The following is a 23,395-nucleotide window of genomic DNA, read 5'->3' on the forward strand; positions in this document are numbered from 1 at the left end:
AGTCAACAAAATTGTGGATGTCTCGTTATCTCTAATTATGAAAGCACAGTTTACGAGGTATTTCAATATACCTAAATTTTTAAGTTTTGACTAGCAACAAAACATATTTTAACATAAATTTGGACTTGAGAAACTGTAGTGGTCAACGTTAACAATTATTCGGAAAAAAAATTACGGTATTGCAGTCTCAGGACTTAGTACCAGTATGTGAAACACTTTTTGATTGTATGAAATATATATATAATATATGCTCCAATATAAAGGCATGTGCATGATTGCAAATGAATTTTACTGCAGGCCACAGAAAAGTATGAACTGTAAATTGAAATACAACCAATCAATACCTCTGCCAATGTGTCCTTTGAAGAAACCTTCAAAGATTAATTTTCTAATATAGCTGGGCAGTTTCCACCAATCAGATGACTGTCTACATATGATATAATCAACATATAGATTAGCATTTGAGTTAACATATAACATATACATGACAGAATTTGATAAGTAGAAAAAGCCTGTCAACAAACAATTGTAAACTCATAGTTGCCGTTGACATAGAAAGTAAAGTAAGCAATAACACCAAATAAATGGCATGGTAAATACCACGTCAAATCAAAGAAAACACGTAATGCATGCGTGTCTCATACGGCACCAAATTGCCAAGCTTCACATTATTAGCTCGGTTATTAAGCATCCTCTTTTGGGGGTGGCTGAGGAGGGAAGATGTGTAGTGACATGAAGCTAGGCGATTAAGTGTCGTACGCGAGCACCAGTTCAAGTCACGCATGTAATACGCGTTTATTTTGATTTATTCGTTGTTATTTATCAACAAACAAGCTGCTTTGTGATTGGACTGACTGTTAAGGTTGGATGCCCAATCATGAACAATCTTTTAAGTAGCTTTGCATTGAGAATTTCTAGATATGAGATCCTTTACAGATATTAACGTTGTTACTTGGAACAGGCTTGGGAAATGCATGGAATTGCCTGGAACTCCATTCTATTCAGTTTGCAGCGAAAGTAGAGTTGATTATTCGTCAATTTTGCTATCAGAATCCCATCTTGAATTTTCAAGGTGAATATCCCGGCATGTAGAGGGAGCAATGTCCGAATGGGACAAAATAGCAGTATCATTAGTGGGACTGAAATTAACATCAACAAAAGTTTCCATTGATTAAACAGCACAGGGTTTCAACGTCAATTGGCACACACCTTGTGACCTCAAAGCCCTGTATAGGTCATTCTATAACCAAAATATTTAGAATAAATTACAAGATCTTAGATGTACCGATTTAAAGTGATTTTATTAATACAGTATGTTTCCTCACATGTAACTAATTGTTACAATAATTTAAGGCAAAAATCATATGGTAATAAAAATTAAGTCAAATGATTGAAAAACCCATGCACTTATTTTTACTCCCATTAGAAAGCACATACATACTTACATAATGTAAATAACCTGTGAAAATAGGTTATGAAACAGGTGACAGTTTGGTTTATATACAAGTCTTTTGTGTCCTGCATGTGCATCTAATAGAACAAATACAGTATACCATTATTTCCCATAAATATTCAATACTACCCTGTCTGCATCGAATAACTAGAAAAACAAATGTTCACTACTTCAATTAATATTGTAGCTTGACTAACAATTTACAGTACAATTTAAATCAGCCCACCCACGACAAATAAAAGTTCATACACTGAAAAAAAATACATAATCAAAATCTAATATTACATTTTACTCAAGCAATGTAGAAAACAATGCTTTAAAGGATGGTGGTGGTTGTGTAGCATGTACATGTAAAACCATGGATTTCAAATTAGTTGTGGAACACACATCAAACAGGACATGTTACACCATTCAATATTCAATTCAACTTTACAAGTACTGTAAAAAGGTTAATTATTCACTGGGTTTTAATTAGTCCGAAAACGGGGACTTGTGTTTTGCCCTGTGTGCGTCCATGATCACCTGTATCTCGAACATGCATGGACCGATTAAGTTCAAACTTCACTCATACATCACACATTATATGGGATATATGCACATGCATTTTTTTCATGATCCGATTAACGATAGCCGAATAGCGGCCATTTTAAGGCCGAAAATGCATCAAAATCGCACATTTTCACCATTCCGGATCTCAGTTATGCATGGACGGATTTTGTTCAAATTTGGTACATACATTAAACATAATAGGACCTTGATGCAAGTCATTTTTTTTTCCGGATCAAGTTCAAAATGGCCGACTGGCGGCCATTTTGTTTTAAAGAATTCAGTTCTGGATCCGTATCTGAGACATGCCTGGATTGATCGAGTTCAAACTTCACACACACAAGGTACATCATGTCACAAATATGTATGTGCATTTGTTTCATGATCTCATTAACGATAGCCAAATGGCGGCCGCTGTAAGGCCAAAAATGCATTGAAATCGCACATTTTCACCATTTCGGACCCGGATCTCAGTTATGCATGGACGGATTTTATTCAAATTTGGTACATACATTAAACATAATAGGACCTTGATGGACATTATTTTTTTTTTTCGGATCAAGTTCAAAATGGCCGACTGGCGGCCATTTTGTTTTAAAGAATTCAGTTCTGGATCCGTATCTGAGACATGCCTGGATTGATCAAGTTCAAACTTCACACACACATGGTACATCATGTCACAAATAGATATGTGCATTTGTTTCATGATCCGCTTAACAATAGCTGAATGATGGCCATTATAAGGCCGAAAATGCATCAAAATCGCGTATTTTCACAATTCCGGAACCGGATCTCAGTCATGCATGGATGGATTTTGTTAAAATTTAGTGCATATGTTAAACAAAATATAAGCTTGATGCATACCAATTTTTCTTTGGATCAAGTTCAAAATGGCCAACTGGCGGCCATTTTGTTTTAAAGAATTTAGTTTTCGATCCATATCTCGGACATGCCTGGACAGATCAAGTTCAAACTTCACATACACATCATACATTATATCATACATATGCCTGTGCATTTGGGCCAGTCCTTTTAAGGTCAAAAATTCACAAAAATTGCACATTTTCACCATACCGGAACTGAATCTTAGTCATGCATGGGCAAATTTAGTTTAAATTTTTGTTTGGATTTTGTTGAAAATGGCTGACTGGTGGCTATTTTGTTTTACTGAATTGAAGTTCAACATCCATATTGTTGCTGCTTTGAATGAATATGTCACTCAAATATGAACGGAACGGGGACGTGTCATTGACAATGACTTGTTTTGCTTATTTCGCTGACTGGAGAATCCGCTAAATTAAAACCCAGTGAATATGTAAAATTTAGCATAGAACACATTATCTAAATGATAAAACCGTTCAGCGAAATTTAAACCCAGTGAAAATTAGTCATTTTACAGTACTGTAATCAAAGTAATTTTATAAACTCTAAAAATGGACACCCTTTATTGCTGGTAGTTTGAAAAACTAGATTAACTCAAAATCTAGTGAACATTGTGTCCCACTGCAAGCTAAAACAAAAAGCAATCAGGAAAACTGATATCTTCCTTGCAACATTGTAATATTCTTAGGAACACTACCAGCAGAATTTGTTGCGACTTTACCTTCAACGCTTGGAAAGCAACAACGCTCATTTGCATATTTGAAATCCCAATGTACATTTGAGATCAAATGATAATCCACTGTTTTCAAATTTTGAATTCAGACAATTTGAATCCAAATCAAAAATTTTGAAAATGGTTTCATCACTTATTGTGTTTGAATCTGAACAGTTTTTCACTGCACCCTAGATACACGTATTCCTCACAAAAATGAAGTTCAAACAAATGCTTCTGGCAATGTTCCTAGGATTATTGCTATGGAAACCTTGGTGGATTGAACCAAAAGTTATTGAATGAACCAAGTAGGTAAACTATTTCATCTACTGTTATTCACACTGTTACAAAGCAGAAGGTGAATGATATGCTAACCTATGAACGAAATACATCACTAATCTGACAGTTACCTAATGTTATTTCCAAAAAAAAGTACATCCTCTACGGCAGCTGTGACCTGGAGTCAACTTTTATAACATTGGTGTATTTTCTGCACCTTCCAATGGTTAAAACAATTGTAAAATTTACTGAATGTTAACTAGTGTCATATTATTTTTCTCCAAAAAAAATAAAAATATACTAATCACTGCACCAGTTGTACTTTTACCGCAAAAATGCACCCCAACATTTACAGCTGTATGCACGTCAACCAAAAATTACATGTATTGAACACTGGATCACTAAAATACAACTTATTTTATAACTTTTTTGTAAATGACCAATAGAGCAAATACAGTATTATCGAGCAATCAGCAATCAGCAATCAATGAGTGGTAATTAGTGTTCAGTCTTGTGTTCAAGTGACTTGTGAAAACACAGTATACACTTGCGAGGTACAAACCAGTTTGACAAAAACGTCAGTGTGTACATTTCTACAAAGGATGCACAATTTCCAAAAATGTACACTGCAGCACACTACACAATAACAAAAATATACCAAACTAACCTCATATAGTACCGGTATATGCACTGACATAACGACCCCTAATACCGTAAATGCAAATATAAAATATTTCAGAGCTGGTTATACTTTTTTCAAGCAGAACAATATTTGGATTGTTAAAACCACAAAAAGTTTGTATCACATGATACAAACTACTTGGTGTGTAACTTTCGTAACCATGTGACGAAGATCTCAGGAGAAGCGAACTCTTGCGATTTGCAAACACTTTGCAATCCCATTTCGTACAAGTCAAATAAACACAGTTCTAACAGAATGTCGTGAATACTTGGACATATTCCCTGACCGAAACAGAAATGAGAGATTATTGCCAAATTCAAAAACATTGAACCACACTTCGCAAATAAGCAAGGACACAACAAAAACGATTCAAGATGAACACCAATCAGTTCTTTTGCAGATTTACTAATTTGCATTAGGATTTCCAAAAATGTAAGTTTCTTATGTGATTTTGTGATCATCTCGCAATTCACGCAACTTCTTCAAATCTTTGGATTTTCATTGTACCGGGTATATCACACCCTTGAGTACTATAATCTTATAAATCTTTACTGATACTAATCATACACCTTCAGATATAGTACACAGTAGAAAGCAAACTGAAATTAATATATTTGATTTGTGACGATTCTATAAAAGGTACGTAAACGAGAACATATCTCTTATTCGCACGTCCATTGGCAAGTTCAAACCCTTCAGTTCCAAAACCAAGTAGTTATTTTGTCTTGAAATATATTGCAGTAGCCGATCGAGGCACATGCACCATTACGTCTATGCAGTAGTCAGATTCACCAGAAAAGTATCAAAGATGGTGATAATTTGCCGGAAATAGTTTTGATTTCCACGACTTTGAAAGGTGTACCATATCATTTGCAGTTTCAGGCGGTATTCAGTGTTAACTTGCTGATGATGTGATGCGAAGACAGTCAGCTGACATGTCTCAGAAGGTTTACATGGACAAATTACTTACAGTCAAATTACTTGGTACATTTGTACTTAATAATTTTTTCATCATAATTCAACAATAGCATATATTTTAGTGAGAAAAAAATATTTACACCTAAATATTATGAGTATTATTAGGCACAAAAAACAATATTTCTAGCAATGAAAATTAAGCAGTTTACAGTATATAGAATAACAAATGGTTGAGACAAAGCAAAGGTGAGACAAATCATTCCATATCTACATTGTATATATTCTGTGAAATGTTTAACCCAAACAATTTATCAAAGTTTTAATAAATTAATGATTTCAAGTCAAAATTAATTTAGATCACTCACAATCAAAATCACCAAATAAATTCTCTATTATTCTAGACATCAAAACAAGCTGGTTTTTAGAAGTTTTGCTTTGCATAAAAGAAGATTATGAAGATATGAAGATTAAATAGGATTGGGTTATACCATTACATAAAGAGGGAACACAGGTATAAAATGACCATCAATTATGGAATGATGAAAAAATTTTAAGTCTAAATTATACAAAAATTAGTAACTTATTTATATCAAATATTTTTATTCTGAAAAATTATTGAAATTACACTAAGTATAGTATAGTATATAAATCATTATTTACCCCTAGCTCCAAATGGATTCACCCACTCCATAAAACAAAGCAAATAGCGCCACCAAGTGACAGCCTTATTTCTAGATTTAGTATTTGTTTATATGACTCTATAAATTGTTTTACCGGTACATATTGTCTTTATACATCTCACTTATTTATAATGAAATTTCTTTTTTAATTTGTAACTTCACATACTACATGTAATTCTAACACAATTGAGGGGAGTTAATTTACATAATTGGTTTTGATAATTGGCCTTATATCGGCAACAATTTATGAAACTGTCAAATTCAGAGAAGCTTAAAACAAAAATTCAATTTCTCCATTCTTGCTATTACTACCTACAGAGGTACAGATTTGAATGGTGAACATTTAATCAATTCATGAACATTTTTGGGGATTGAAAAATATACAGTTTACAGCAACAAAAAAAATACCTTTATCACAAATGGGGATTAAGATATCATTGATTGCGAATGTGGCTTGTTTTTTCGCCAAATAGTGTTCTATTCTGTGTCGCCATTGCCTCCACTGTGATTACATGTGCAAGGTGAACATAAGATTGATGATCGTATAGTATGGAACACTATTTTGGGAGCAAGAATAGGTCAATAAGATCTTTGAAAATTAGGTCTATTTGTGTTTGTGACCAACATGCTACATGTAGTTTTAACTACTGGCCTAAACTTAAACACAAAAGAGGAAGTGGTACACAGTGCCTAATTTCATACACATGTGTGGTTTCTGCTATTTTTTACCGACAGCCATAAAGGATTGAAATACCACAAACTCGACTGCATGTATGACGTAAACATCAAATGGAACAGAATGCCTGCTTACGCAATTTTATTCCCATTCATTTAGGCTATCTGTGGAGACATTCAGCATATAAGGTGTCAGATTGTGTGAATTTCACATCATGAAGCCTTATACAATTTCATAAAATTATCGTATAAAATATTTTAGTACTACAACTGTAACCCAATCATGATTTTATTTTCAGATTTTCTTTCAACAGATCCGAAAAAAATTATGAAAGAAAGCAGGTAATACAATCAAGCAGAGACTTTGTTTTCTAACAATGACTAACACACGTCATTTGAGGTAACCAGACATTTCAGCCATCTACGTGTCTACTAGGGCAAGTTAGAAATTTACTTGTAACATGTACCATGTAATTGACGACAGATTTTCATTCAATATACTACATTTTGAAACCTCAAACTGTCTATAAATCCCTGATTTTACAGATTACTATAAACCTTTCACAGAATTATCATTGAATAAAGCAGCATGTCCCAATGGTAATTTGCACACACAAAGCAAGAATTTGCAAAATCTAGTACACCGTTGGCATCGAGTGCACCATATTGCAACCGACTAGCCCATCTTCAGAGTCTCCACGTCGTCACAGAGCGTAATAACTGGCTGCAATTCTAACCTCACAGCTGTAGCTTTCACGCAATCTAAATCAACACTGCCGTCAATTGGTAGGGTGGTAGAATATAATACTTCGAGCACGCGACGTATTTCGGTAGCGCTTACGCCATCTAGTTCTATCTCTTTCTTGTTCCCACCATGAAGACTTTGCCGGATAGTCGCTGTTATGCCGTTGACTGTCGGCATCTTTCGTTCTTTGATGTCATCGATTTCTTCTTTAGTGTTACCTGCAAATGAAAATCAGAATGGTTTTGGGAAAGCAATCATCAAATTTGCTTCGATCTAAACTTGATCATTACCGAATATTTAGTAATGTAAAATTGATGGTTGACAACTACGATATAATACAATGTTATCATAAGAATACCGCAAAGTGTGCACAAATCCAGTACAGTGATGGACAAAACCATTATGTAGCAGAGGTTGATACTTGCCCATACTGCCAGAGTGCATACTTTGCGATATTCATGTGATAATTTTATTATATTTACCATGCTTGTAGTAGCAATTATATGAGATAACATTTTGCACTGAGTGAACAGTAACGTTCAGTGACAGGATTCATTTTCCATCATTCTAGCCATATTCTTGTTCCATGCAAGGAACAGTCAAACTAAGTGCAGACACGACTTATTACAGAATGATAAATCTTTTGATTTTGGTCATAGATGTAGTTTGAGACATCATCCATATATTTGCCTACTGTACTATACTTTATTTTCGCTTGGAATTAATTTTCGCTATTTTCACTGAAGGAATGGTTCAGTGAAAATAAAATCCAGTGAATATACATTTTCCCTATATTTTACATTCAACTCGTCAAAAATCAGTGAAAATAAATTCCATACAAAACACCTAACAAGCAGCCTATCGGCTGAGATAGCTCCGCTGTTAGCAATGCACATTTCAATTAAAGAACTGAAGACATCATTAGAAAATGAACAATATGAATAGTATCAAAGCAATCGGACTTACAGTTTTTAACAAGAAGTCGAAAATATCACTTTTTACCAAAAATGACAAAAATATTCACCAAAATTAGAGAATTAAAGATATCATTACAAAATGAACAAATCTGAAAGAGGTCCACATGTAGTACCTATATATGTAATATCAAAGCAACCGGACTTACAGTTTTCAACAAGAAGTATCACTTTTTACCAAAAATGACAAAAATATTCACCAAAATTAGAGAACTGAAGATATCATCACAAAATGAACAAATCTGCGAAAGGTCTACATGTAGTATCTATATATGTAATATCAAAGCAATTGATCTATTGGTTTTTAACAAGAAGTCGAAAATATCACTTTTTACCAAAAATTACAAAAATATTCACCAAAATTAGAGAATTGAAGATATCATTACAAAATGAACAAATCTGAGAGAGGTCCACATGTAGTACCTATATATGTAATATCAAAGCAATCGGACTTGCGGTTTTTAACAAGAAGTCGAAAATATCACTTTTTACCAAAAATGACAAAAATATTCACCAAAATTAGAGAATTGAAGATATCATCACAAAATGAACAAATCTGAGAGAGGTCCACATGTAGTACCTATATATGTAATATCAAAGCAATCGGACTTGCGGTTTTTAACAAGAAGTCGAAAATATCACTTTTTACCAAAAATGACAAAAATATTCACCAAAAATAGAGAATTGAAGATATCATCACGAAATGAACAAATCTGAGAGAGGTCCACATGTAGTACCTATATATGTAGTATCAAAGCAATTGGACATGCGGTTTTTAATAAGAAGTCGAAAATATCACTTTTTACCAAAAATGACAAAAATATTCACCAAAATTAGAGAATTAAAGATAACATTACAAAATGAACAAATCTGAGAGAGGTCCACATGTAGTACCTATATATGTAATATCAAAGCATTTGCACTTGCGGTTTTTAACAAGAAGTCGAAAATATCACTTTTTACCAAAAATGACAAAAATATTCACCAACATTAGAGAATTGAAGATATCAACATGAAATGAACAAATCTGAGAGAGGTCTACCCAAGGTACATATACACCAAGTATCAAAGCATTCAGGCTTGTAGTTTTCAAGAAGAAGTCGAAAAAGTAAAACATTGACACGGACGACGGACGACGACGACGGACGACGACGGACAATCACTCATATGATAAGCTCCGCTCGACAAAGTCGACAGCGGAGCTAAAAAGTATTTTTTGACAAAAATTAATTCCAGATATGAATTCAAGTATATGCTATTGTGAGATTAGCACATAATGACAAGTACCTTTAGGACAGAGAATACTGTTGAAGAAACCACTGGTAGCAGCAAGGAGAGCTCCTTGCACAGGGTAGCATGTGCCTGAGATACTCAGATTCACATCACATAACATGTCGTATTCACGCAGTTCACCAAGTCCACCTAGAACCATAGCACCATGTTGGCTTGTACTGAAAGAAGTCTCCGCATCAGGAAGCAGGAAGTCTAAATCCTCTAAGCAAATCGACGATCTTCTGGAGGATGCTGCCGATGAGGCTATATAGTCCCCTAATTCACCTGCAAAAATTCAAAGATAGCTCCGCTGTTAGCAATGCACATTTCAATTAAAGAACTGAAGACATCATTAGAAAATGAACACCATGAATAGTATCAAGGCAATCGGACTTACAGTTTTTAACAAGAAGTCTAAAATATCACTTTTTACCAAAAATGACAAAAATATTCACCAAAATTAGAGAACTGAAGATATCATCACAAAATGAACAAATCTGAGAAAGGTCTACATGTAGTATCTTTATATGTAATATCAAAGCAATCGGACTTGCGGTTTTTAACAAGAAGTCGAAAATATCACTTTTTACCAAAAATGACAAAAATATTCACCAAAATTAGAGAATTGAAGATATCATCACAAAATGAACAAATCTGAGAGAGGTCCACATGTAGTACCTATATATGTAATATCAAAGCAATCGGACTTGCGGTTTTTAACAAGAAGTCGAAAATATCACTTTTTACCAGAAATGACAAAAATATTCACCAAAAATAGAGAATTGAAGATATCAACATGAAATGAACAAACCTAAGAGAGGTCTACCCAAGGTACATATACACCAAGTATCAAAGCATTCAGGCTTGTAGTTTTCAAGAAGAAGTCGAAAAAGTAAAACATTGACACGGACGACGACGGACAATCACTCATATGATAAGCTCCGCTCGACAAAGTCGACAGCGGAGCTAAAAATGGGAATGTTAAAGTTGCATTTCCACTTTGTAAGATCCATAGAAAACTCTCCCTGACCCTTGTAAGCAAGTTGTACAGTTCAAGAGAAATCTTATCCAACAGAATTCTGAAATCAAATTTAGGAGCACATGTTGAAACAAGCAGCCTATCGGCTGAGATAGCTCCGCTGTTAGCAAGGCACATTTCAATTAAAGAACTGAAGACATCATTAGAAAATGAACAATATGAATAGTATCAAAGCAATCGGACTGACAGTTTTTAACAAGAAGTCGAAAATATCACTTTTTACCAAAAATTACAAAAATATTCACCAAAATAAATTAATTAGAGAATTGAAGATATCATCACAAAACGAACAAATCTGAGAGAGGTCCACATGTAGTACCTATATATGTAATATCAAAGCAATCGGACTTACAGTTTTCAACAAGAAGTCGAAAATATCACTTTTACCAAAAATGACAAAAATATTCACCAAAATTAGAGAATTGAAGATATCATCACAAAATGAACAAATCTGAGAGAGGTCCACATGTAGTACCTATATATGTAATATCAAAGCAATCGGACTTACGGTTTTTAACAAGAAGTCGAAAATATCAGTTTTTACCAAAAATGACAAAAATATTCACCAAAATTAGAGAATTGAAGATTTCAACACAAAATGAACAAATCTGAGAGAGGTCCACATGTAATACCTATATATGTATTATCAAAGCAATTGGACTTGCGGTTTTTAACAAGAAGTCGAAAATATCAGTTTTTACCAAAAATGACAAAAATATTCACCAAAATTAGAGAATTAAAGATATCAACATGAAATGAACAAACCTAAGAGAGGTCTACCCAAGGTACATATACACCAAGTATCAAAGCATTCAGGCTTGTAGTTTTCAAGAAGAAGTCGAAAAAGTAAAACATTGACACGGACGACGACGGACAATCACTCATATGATAAGCTCCGCTCGACAAAGTCGACAGCGGAGCTAATAAAGTTGCCTTGAGTGATTATAGGAATGAAATTGTGTTTAATTTGCTGATTACAAACCATAACCAACAAAAAATGTTGTTTTTTACAACTGGAATAAAATCTTCAAATCGCAAAAATTCCTAGCAAAAATTACAGTATATGTAACTATATCTAATTATATCTGTAATACCGGTAATGTTTACTGTAAAATAGATTTTATTTCAACGTGGAATATATTTTCACAGAGGGGACGAATCAGTAAAAATGTTTGTTTTCATGTTCATTCAATAAAATATTCAGTAATTCCTAGTTTGTTCAGTGAGATAGGTATAGACAATAAATCTCACATCTATGGCAACATTGACAACAACATAGTTGAACTCTGGTGACCTTGCCCTTTGTTATATAATATAATTCCTTTTATCATAATTTGTTTTAATATAAATATGCATTGTCATAATTAATTTTGAATACAAACAAGTTTTGGGGTTGAAACAACAGTGGGGAATCAGTCTACCGAATGTCCTTAAAAGATGTAAATATCTTACAAAAACATTGGTGCCTTATTTGTTTAATTATTTTAAGGGACATAATTTCCAGCTTTATTCAAAGTAATTCAGATATTTTAGTATAAAAACAAATGTCTCATTGCAAAAAAAAAGTGCTGCATTTAGATGTGAATAGATTCATAAAACATGCAAGATAACAGAAAATTTTAGCTGGCTTTAGTCCAAGTATTTTGTACAGGTGTCTGTCAAAAATTAATGATTCACCGAGACAAATATGAACTGCCTCATTGTGTGACTACTGTATTATATGAAAAGTAAAAAAAAAACACCCTTTATGAATAGCTATCATGTTGCAAGCTCTGCTTTGTATGCAAATCAACTTAAAAGTTGGTGTCCAGTGGAGGGAGAAGTCAACAGTACTGTTGCCTCCTGAGAATCTACATCTTCAAATACTGCAATCTTTGAAGTGCGTTTTTAAACCTATATTATAAAAACTCTATCATTCTGTTCTAATAGCTGAAACATATTCCTGTGAGTTTTCATTTGTCGAATGAACTGTTTGTCAAATACAGAATACATATATTTTAGAATAATTTTCTTTTTAAAATGTGGATGAAATGTTTTGCTTTTAATGTATTTTTCATGTATTGTTTTTGCTTTGATAACTTTGAACTAAACATATTTTCTATTAGCTTCAGATCTTCATCAAAGTTAGGCACCCAGTTCATAGGAATGCTTATATTGATTTTCTGACATCTTGTTTTCTGTAAAGATTTTATTGGTAGGTTTGCAAATGTGTATCAGACTGTGCAATCTTTCCATGAGTTGGTTTTGAAACCCAGTATGGGATTCTGAGATACATTACCAAGGATATTATTACACTGTACAAGATAAATCATTTGCTTCATTGAACACATACAACAATGCATATTTCCACTGAGATCAGTGACCTTTGATGTGTATCACCAGTGATCAGTCAAGTAAAAACAGTCAAAAAATTTTTGCATGATATTTTCATACAGGACATCTGTTGTTCAAACTCAGGGAAGACTTTTAATATACTGATGAATAAGGTGACCAAGTTTGATAAAGTTTGGAATAGAATTAGTAAAGTTATTATGCACACAATAACAATTATTAACGACGACGACAACGACAACAACAACAACGACAACGCCGGACAAAATTTTTCCCTTAATATACCTTTCCCTTCCATCTTCGATGGTATGGGCAAGGTAAAAAATGTAAATTTGATGTGCAAAGATACATATATAGCAGGGATTTTTTGAAACAAGGGAACAGGGGTGCAGCGCCCTCATGCTATGGCCATGTACCCCCTTACCCTGGGGAGCAGATCCTCTGGCAACCATAAAATTCTGATTGACCAGGGATCACATGTGGCCAGTCTTCAAGTGTGACCTGTCTGATAGTAATTTTGGGCCCAAGAAAGCCATAGAATGCTTCATTTTAACCATATCAAAAACTCCACACCCTGGTAGGGAGAACCCTACGAACCAGTTGAGCAAGGCTAAACAAGTCGTGACCTCGATGTGGTTCGTAACCAGTATTGTGATTGGTTGTTGACAAAATGCTGAACAGGCCACGCCTCCAACTGTCCCATGCGTTCGGGCAAACCGTTAGGAATTCTTAAATGGAGTCAATTTGTGTAGTTTTCTCGATTTATTCTGCAGATATTGGTAAAATGTGGGTAAGGCTTTGGCGGAATTTGGAGGAGCAACTAATATTCTTCAATCTGGTATTTTTTTTAGATTTTATTTTTCATTCTTTTCGTCTCTTTTTTTTGAGTTTAAAAAATGTGAGCTGACTGGAGCCTTCATCCCTTGTCTATTTCTTACACTAGATACCAGCCACTGATGCCAATTCAAGAATACTATGTTTATTACGACTACCTTGAATGGTAAAGTTCTTTTTGACAATGGGCTGTTTCAAACATTTATATAATTTTTGTTCTCACTTTATTCTTACATGTGAAAATAAAAATATGGTGCACCTACCACTAGCTGCTATACGATTGGTCTTTAGAACATACTTGGGTACTCGGAGAGTGCAGACTTCCTGGAAGCCATCACTGGGTAATTTGAGAGAGGGTTCCCATCGATCAAACTCCACATTATAACACTGCAATGTTCTTCTCGTCTTGAGATTACCAATTGCAAACTGTCCGTGTAGAGTCAGAATGTATCCATTCCAGACTGTACTTCGATGACCAGTCATGGAAAGTCGGTTCTGAATTAACTCATCTGTTGGGATTTCCACGGATGTTAACCATTCATCTGTTTTGGGGTCATAACACTCAATGCTAAATTCGCTGGCGATTGTCATGGAAGACTTGACGATTCGTCCCCCGATTACGTATATGTGGTCATTCACCACAGCCATGGTGTGCCATGCTCGTTTGTTCGGCAACTGTGCCTTCTGTTGCCAGTTCAGCGTCTCAGGATCGTACATAAGCAGATTCTTCGAGTATAATGAGCCATCAGTGCAGCCGCCTGAAATGTAAATCTTTCCGTTATAGACACACCCACCCATACCATACATAGGCCTGGGTAATGATGTACCATACTCCCACACGTTGAGGATCGGGTTATAGAACTCAACTGAAACCAGCCCGTCTCGCAGTAATGCATTCCGGCCACCCATTGCATACAGATATCCCTGACAAGCAAGCAGACAGAAGTTAGTGCGTTTTGCATGCATTGACGCAACGAATGACCACCTATTAAATCTAGGATCATATCGATAAACGGCATCACTTGTGTATTCACAGCCCATGGGGTCAGTTTCGTAACAGTCATGATCTTCACCTCCAGCAATGTAAAGAAAGTTGTCCAACGCTGTGACACTGTAAGCAATGTGTTCCATTGGCATATCGGTGAGAACCTGCCAATCTGAAAGCTCCCCATCAAAGTAATACATCTGGCTGCATGAATAAGGATTGCCAGCAACCCCGCTTGTAGCCAGAAGAACCTCTTCGTCGCATGGCAGACAATCATCATCAATTATGTGGTACGGCAGTGCGTGGAACTTCATTGCTTCCAGTAAATGAGTACGGCAATTTACCCCATCAACCATGAAATCAACACTCTGCACATGGTCAATCACGTCTTCTGGGGACATGCGACAGAAGTTGATGTGTTTCACCAATAAGCTTGCACCTTGTTGTCGATTTTCCGGATCGTACTGAACCCACTTGAGGAAGACACTAAAAACTTGCAGAGGTGGATAAAGGCTGAGTTTGTCGCTTTTTAGGAAGGTATTCATCTGGTACACAGATAACTCCATGATCTGGTCGATGTCTTTGGTCGCCGTCAACATGAACTTATCCATGGTTCTCTCATCGTCAACAAACCGATCTAACAAACTATACATCGTTGCAGCGTTGGATAAATCCAGAAAGTTCTCGACACCAAGTTCCGATTGAAGATAATTAACGCAGAAATCTAAGGCGGTCTCCATCTGGAAATGACTGGCTGCAGTGAGCACACTCTCAAAGTTACTGTGAGAGAGGTTCAACTCGGTTGTATATAGGAAGCTCAGAACAGTTGCGAGACCCCCCGCAGACACACCATGCAGTTGAATTTCTGGTTGTTTAGTGGTACTCTCCTTCATTCCTCCAGTGAACATTGCACGGAAATAGTCGCTACATGATGCAAGAACCGCTTTGTGGCTGTAGAACTTCTTGTCTTCAGCTACAAGCACCACGTCAGCTAAACTACCAGAGATTCTAAGCTCATTCAAACCACTCAATAGTTGGTAGAAATACTTGACGATGACGGTGGAACTGCCATTGTTAGCGGCAAAGTAATCAGGAGGCGGTTCTGCCGATTCGTGTATGGCGTCCAACTTCAGATTGGGTGGTGCAAAACCATCTTCTGTTGAGAAATAAAAAACATATCAGTATTTGGATAAATCATGAAAAATCACACACAAAATTGTCATTTTACCAGGGCTTGCAATCATCTACAAGCTAAACTTGTTTTTCTTCGTAGCTTCTGACTTCCATGAAGCAAAGAATGAGAGTCATTTATTGTTGAGCAAAGTGATGGGGATAAGAGTGTTTAACCTTTTAAAACACCGACTTTACATTTTCAAAACAACAAAGATATTTAGAATAGAAACAATTGTTTTTGAATTCTAAGGCAGACAAGAACAATCTTTCACTAGGAAATTGAAAATTTTTCACACATGATACTGGTACTTAATTAAGTGAGTCAGTTGATTAGAATGCATTTTCATGGAAACCATTAAATGTAAAAGCAATTATTGTCAGATGGTTTGAATTTTAACATTTTGGGCATCTGAATAAAAATTTTAAAAATGTTTCTAAAAAAATGACACAATGAAAGGGAATAGTCACCAACCAAAGACTGTTGATTATTTATTGCAGAGGTAAGTTTTTCAATCGAAAGAAAATGTGGATGTTTGTTACAATTCAAGCTGTCAATTTTTGTTACTTGTCTAGAAAATGCGTGCATGTCTGTCAGAAAGAGAGCAGGACTGGTGCCTGGCTAAAACATGTTGACAAAACTCAAATAAAAAACTTAAGTCACCAAACTTTCCACACACAAAATTGGTTACGATAGATTGTGGGCATCTGACCTAATGGTGAAAAATATATTACAATTTTTGGTTTTATCTCTTGTCATTTGACTTTTGGGATTTTTTCCCCCAGTACGATTTTCCCAATACTAACTAAATAGAGGTATAAATTGGGAATTTCGGGACAACTTCCGTTAAAAGCATTATTTCATAACTTATGATAGGTAATCATCAGAATGTTCTAATAATTTTTGACAACCCAACTTATAACTACATGTATGTGAACAAAATGTTGTACATTGTAGTATAGTGAGAACATTTGACCATAGAAACCGATAGCAATATGTAACATGTTTCTAATGATAACAATTTTCCCATACGCTGCTGTCAGAACAGAAACTGCAAATGCTCACTCATTATTCTGGTGAAAAGTATTGTTTATGTTTTTATAATGACATTCACAGTTTATGCTGTGTACATGTGTTTATTTAGTACTGAATCCCTATCTATTGTTGCATGTAAATACGGTATATAAATAAATATTGGTGATTCCATCAACAGATGGTGACGTTGTCTCACGTGATGATAACCTTTTGACCTCAACTATCATCCCTGTTTTTTGTGTGTAATTTGGTAACCATTTATTTTTCACCTGCAATTCGAGAAATGAAGCATAAAATAAAAACACAGTATAAAGGTCAATGAAATAGTATTTGTTTTAATGACAGCCAACAACTTCAAAGAAACATTCGTGAAAACATATCATTGAAACGTATATACTTATGAGACTGGTTTCTATAATTGCTCAGAACTAATCTGGATTCCTATATAAATACCATATTTACTCTATTAGTAACGCATCTCCAATAGACATAAATCAAAAATTATGATCATTAAAATATGTTGTTTTGACCATAGACTCATTCATATATTATTAAGTGTATTTCTGAAATTGATAACTTTTTGGTAAAACGCACCTAACTTGGAACCAAAGAAACATTTTTTTTTTTAGAACAATAATTGTAATACATGTTTTGTCCCTATTTAAAAGATATACCAGCAGATTAGATGGCCTTAATCATAAATGGCCTTTATATTTAAAATAGCTGGAAACACTGACTATCAATAACAAACATGTAAAAACTATAAATACCATTAGAATTTAAAAACACCAGTACAGACTACAAAATGAAGTAAAGCTGAAGAAAACAAAATAAATGCCACACAACCAATTAATATTGCTCTACAAAGAATCATTAATCAAAATGAAAACACAAATTGAGTCCGAATGAACCCACTAAAAAAAGCAATATACATCCATTAAAATAACAACAAATTCTATTAAGTACACAAAGCGATGGAAATGCGAGAGGAATTGCTGACAATGCACCGTCGCTGACAAGCGGCAACCATGCCAACTCAGCATAACCAGTTATATAATTGGAAGTAGTGTGTTTACTGCAGACAGAGTGGAATATTGATTCCTGGAATGGATTTGACAATTACAGTTGGCTGTGGTTACATGCACACAAAATGCAATACAGCCATAAATCCATTAGGATGCCAAATCAATACAGCGTACACTATACTACATAATTGAATACCTCTGTAATTTGTGAAAAACTACTGAAGAGTTGTTTATGACATAATCCCATATTGTCAACTGACAGGCACGTGACATTTAACGACTCAAAATCAATCCAGGCAAGAAATTGAGATGGGGATCAGTGTTCTGACACAAGCATGTTCTTTAGGGCTCAGCGTAAGCAACCAACCCCCCCATGACTTTTTTTTTCTGATGAGCATGCACGCCAGGCCTAGTTCAAAAGTGGCCGCTATCAACTTTTTTTTGGTTTCCACCAAAATACTGTAAAACTAAAGAAAGAGAAAGAAAGAAAAAGATGCATCAACCCCCTTTTTTTTTGAACAAATTTCCTTAAATTTAGTATTCATCACAGAATGAAGGATGAGTAAATCCAAGTAAATATACAAAGGGCAGAATGACTCAGATAGAACATAGTGAGCTGACTGAAATATCAGACGAGATGTAACAAAATGATAATACTGAAATAAAATGGAGAAATCACTTTGACACTAAGCAGTTAGACTCCATGACCTTTTCTCAGTGATTTAGTCTGATGAAAGTCAGACACTTTCAAAGTGATGGGGAATATACATAAAAAAGAACACCTGCAGATTTTACATTATGATAATGATTACGTTATCAAACGATAATGTAAATGTAATGAGGGACTGTGACAGGTAGTTGTGACTGAACACACAAAATTGTTAAAGTGTTGTGATCGCTCCATGGCACATGTTTGAATTTCATATTTTAAATAAATTGTTTACATCCCTTTGGCACCTGAAAGGCCTCAGGAGAAACTAGAATTAATTTCATGATCATCATAAATAATATTTAATCATTTTTATTATCAGCCATATGCACCACCACTACTATGTCAAGTAAACAAATATGGAAATCACCCAAAATTGAAGAAGGTTTTATGAAGGACTAACATTTTTGTTGAATAAAGAGAAAAGAAGAGACTTATACAAAAATGTATGTAAATGTGACAGTGACTTATTATAAGTATGACTTGTACCAACTTTGAAATGCATCACACACAGCATGACAGGGAAATAGATGGCAACACGCTGTTTTATCAGTGTCCTACAGACTAAGTCTACAGAGATTATCAAATTAGAAATTGAAAATAATCCTGTGTAATAATGTCCTGTTTTCTCTATAATTACAGCATAATAGACCATAAAAGCAATTCATTCAAAATTACACTACAATGAAATAATAAACCTCTAAATAATACAAAAAGGGCATGTGTTAATTTTTAAAGGTAGGTATAACTTTTTATTTTTTCATACAAAACAGAGCCAATTTTCATGTGAAGAATTTTTTTTCAAGCATGCAATTCTGAACAGGAAGTAAGTACTTTCCAGCTGAGTCTTTAAAAGATACAATGCAAAATGTAGTACAGTATTACCTAATATACATGATTTCTTTTTTATGATTTGGCAGAATTACATGTACATTTTGGACCATGAAAGACAACAATATATAATGAACAGAAACGACTACATTAGACTCGTTTTAGTGTTAATTAACCTACCGGTATGTAGATTAAACCTAGACACAGATCACCAGCAGACTGAAACAAGACACTAGTCTGGCTGAAGTAGTGGGAGTGGGCAAGAGAAACAAGGAGGGGGAGAAAGACGACAAAAAAATAAAAAAAAAATAAAGTAAAAATGACACAGATAGACAACGTACCGTATTGTGACATCAACGTAACTGGTTTATGTTTTGGCAAACTAGAATGTTCATAATTAACAATAAATATTGTGTATGGATCAGAAATATTACCATAAAACCATTTATTTTCACTTGCATTTAATTTCAAAATTCAAATATTTTAAGGATATTCATTGCGTTTTAAAATCACAAATTTGCCAGTAGAACAATGAGTTCCATTGTTATTTTTTATGTCAATAGTTAATTTAATTTTGTGGCTTTTTATCTAATTTAATAGTGAAAAAAGCGAAAATTAAGTACAGAGAATAATTAATGCATTTAGAGTATTTACCTCAAGTTAATATAAATAACAAAAATTAATTTTTTTTTTTGAAAATATTTGAATGATCCATAATATAATAAAATTTGGTTTACGTTATGCTTCTAATAGAGCAAATACTGTACAGCAAACAATATAGTTTGTTTCTCCTTCTGATGAAAACAACTGATTCTTGCCAAACAATCACTGTGCATGCACGAAGATCATGAACACGTGCATTCTACAGAGCTAGCACATGATATTTGAGGTGAAAGGTCATCATCACATGAGACAAACATTCACCATCTGTTGATGTTTAAAAAATCCCCAATATTTCTACACCTCATTTACATGCAACAATAGATAGGGATTGAGTACTAAATAAACACATGTACACACAACAAACTCTGATTTTTAACTGTGATCATTTTAAAAACATGTAAGAAATAATGCTTGAATCATTTGCAGTTTCGGTTCTGACAGCTGCGTATGAGACAATTTTTACCATAGACACTTAAAACAGTATTTTCTTTGATATAGCATCACTATCAAACACACCCTTGGCCTTGTCACGCACATGCACTACGTCCATATTATGGGATCTTGGCACATGGCAAAAAATATAATCTCTCATGTTTGCAGAAGGATTGGAGCAGTTGTTTTCATGTTAGTTGGGACCTGTGTCAAAATTATACCTTCATTCATTGATCGGTTGACCAATTGTAGACAATATGCATATAATGATAATACTAATTACTTTATTTAAATTATATCCATTTGCTGTTACGGTATTTATAATGAGTCATAAGGTACATGAACAACTGAGTTTGGCTTTGTTGAGCGTTCAGGCAGCAAATTTTGGAATATGCCGAGTTTCGATCCTGACACTATTGGCGCCGAGATTGAGTTCTCTTTTTTTGGCATTTGCCAATTCGGTCGCCAGTATGGTCACCAGTCAAAGAGAAATGTCTTACCAATTTGACCAATATTATAGACCACTTTTATTTTACAAGGATCAATTTAGCGACCTTATACACATGTTAGTGACAATTGTGAAATTATGTAGAAGTGAACATTTGTTTTTAGGTCACACAACCTAGATTGTCAGCAAAATTTCACCTTGACAAATGTCATAAAATCATCCAAATTCCTAGCAGTGAAAATTAAGTGATTTACAGTACACAAAAATTAAAATACTGTAAAATGACTAATTTTCACTGGGTTTAAATTTCACTGATTTACCATTTCAGGCATATTCAGTGGCTACTGTAAAGGGGTTAATTATTCACTGGGTTTTAATTTTGCTTATTTCACTGACTGAAAAATGAGCTAAATTAAAACCCAGTGAATATGTAAAATTGAGCATAGAACACATTATCTAAATGATAAAACGGTGAATTTAAAACCCTCTGAATATGCCTGAAATGGTAAATCAGCGAAATTTAAACCCAGTGAAAATTAGCCATTTTACGTTACAGTATTTTTTTTCAATGAAATTAAAATGACCTACATGTTTACGGTAATAATGTTTACATTCTTCATAATTTGACCAAAATTTGATGAATTTCATTTTTCCATGTTTCGTCAAAAAAGTTTATGGTAGGGAATAATTTTTAAGTAGGGTAGGGCTATCAGAACCAAATACTTTTTTTTTTACATTTGGTCTTAGTAGTGCATACACTTACCGTACATCAGAGGTATGTCTATCCTAAATTTTTTGTCCAATTTTAATGACAAAACTTATACAATAAATGTAATTATTGGTTTGCATGTTTTGTTAAATTGTGCTTTTCCTAGAAAACATGGTATATACTAAGTCATTATTGAGGACACGAATAATTCAATTATATTTCATTCAGTGAATACGACAGACACACACGAAAAATCAATATGCCTGTCTAACAGTTATTGTATAAAAGGTGTCTCCTGCTTATTCTACAGATCCAAATACAAACCATTAAAGCTGATAGATTTCCTTTTTTATTTAAGGGTGTCCATTAGAAAGTGTATTTTGAAGAAAAATTGCAAGAGGAATTTTGTGGGGAAAAAAACAACAAAAAACACACACATTTCAGGAAAGCAAGCAAACATTTCAGCAACATCATCATGAACAAAAATTTAGGCCGACTGTGAGTAAAGAAAAAGAATCACTTGTAAAGTTATCCTACTACCCCCCCCTTCCCCAGTGTTTTAATGATCAACCCTTTATTACTTGCATGCTATAGCGAAAATCCTCAAATGCCTCGTATGTTTTTCCAATATTCACATCAGGGGCCCTTTCAGAAAATTGGAGGAGAAGGGGTGTCAACTTTACCTGCTAACTACTGATCTTCCAAGTATTTGTTTTCATGAAGAATAATTAGGATGCTAGTACGTTTTCACTTAAATAGTTTAAAACAATGAACAGGTATGTTCTGTGGAGTGAACAAAACTGCAATGTCAGTCAAAGGCTTAAATCTTAATTGTCCTTAGAGCAATGATCTCTTTATATTTGTTGATATGTAGACATCTGAATTTTGATGTGAAATAAAAACCGAGCACAGTGGTGGCATGTAGAGGAATGCAGACAATTCTCTGTGGTGTTAACAATAGAGGATAATTATTATAAATGTCTAGTAAATCCAAAAATAGATTATTTTACTGACTACAAAGTAGGTCTCTCTCTAGAGCATACTTGAAAGAGTTCTTGTCAGTTCTAGCTGAAAGACTGAATAACAGGGCAGTCAGCAGTTCATACACAGATCTGTCATTTTTATAGCAAACGCTTTCTTCACATCCCCCATCGTATAATATCTGCAGACACCTGGATAATTTAATTTCTATTCGCAATGGGTTAATTGGATACAACTTAGGCCCCCCAAACAAAATGTTCATGGTCGATTTGTTCTCTAAAATTAATGTGCGCAGGTGGCTTTTTATTAGTGTTCTTATTCAAATTTTTTTATATTTATGAATTTTCATGAAAAATGAATTTGTCTTGCTTTTATGCTATCATA

General features: G+C 34.3%; 1 protein-coding gene across 1 annotated transcript in view; it reads right to left on the minus strand.

The window, feature by feature from the left end:
- Positions 1-1,282: 1,282 nt before the first annotated feature.
- The window catches only part of LOC100371421 (uncharacterized), a 43,656-nt gene continuing 21,543 nt past the window's right edge, over positions 1,283-23,395 (minus strand). Inside the window, exons 3-5 of the mRNA XM_085491098.1 lie at positions 14,286-16,163; positions 9,834-10,103; positions 1,283-7,790 (exon numbers count right to left, since the gene is read on the minus strand). Of these exons, the coding sequence (XP_085347224.1) occupies positions 7,504-7,790; positions 9,834-10,103; positions 14,286-16,163 (2,435 nt within the window). The 3' untranslated portion in view covers positions 1,283-7,503. The remainder of the gene's footprint in view (positions 7,791-9,833; positions 10,104-14,285; positions 16,164-23,395) is intronic.

The sequence above is a fragment of the Saccoglossus kowalevskii genome, chromosome 16 (genome assembly GCF_978046115.1).
Source record: "Saccoglossus kowalevskii chromosome 16, keSacKowa6.1, whole genome shotgun sequence".
NCBI lineage: Eukaryota > Metazoa > Hemichordata > Enteropneusta > Harrimaniidae > Saccoglossus > Saccoglossus kowalevskii.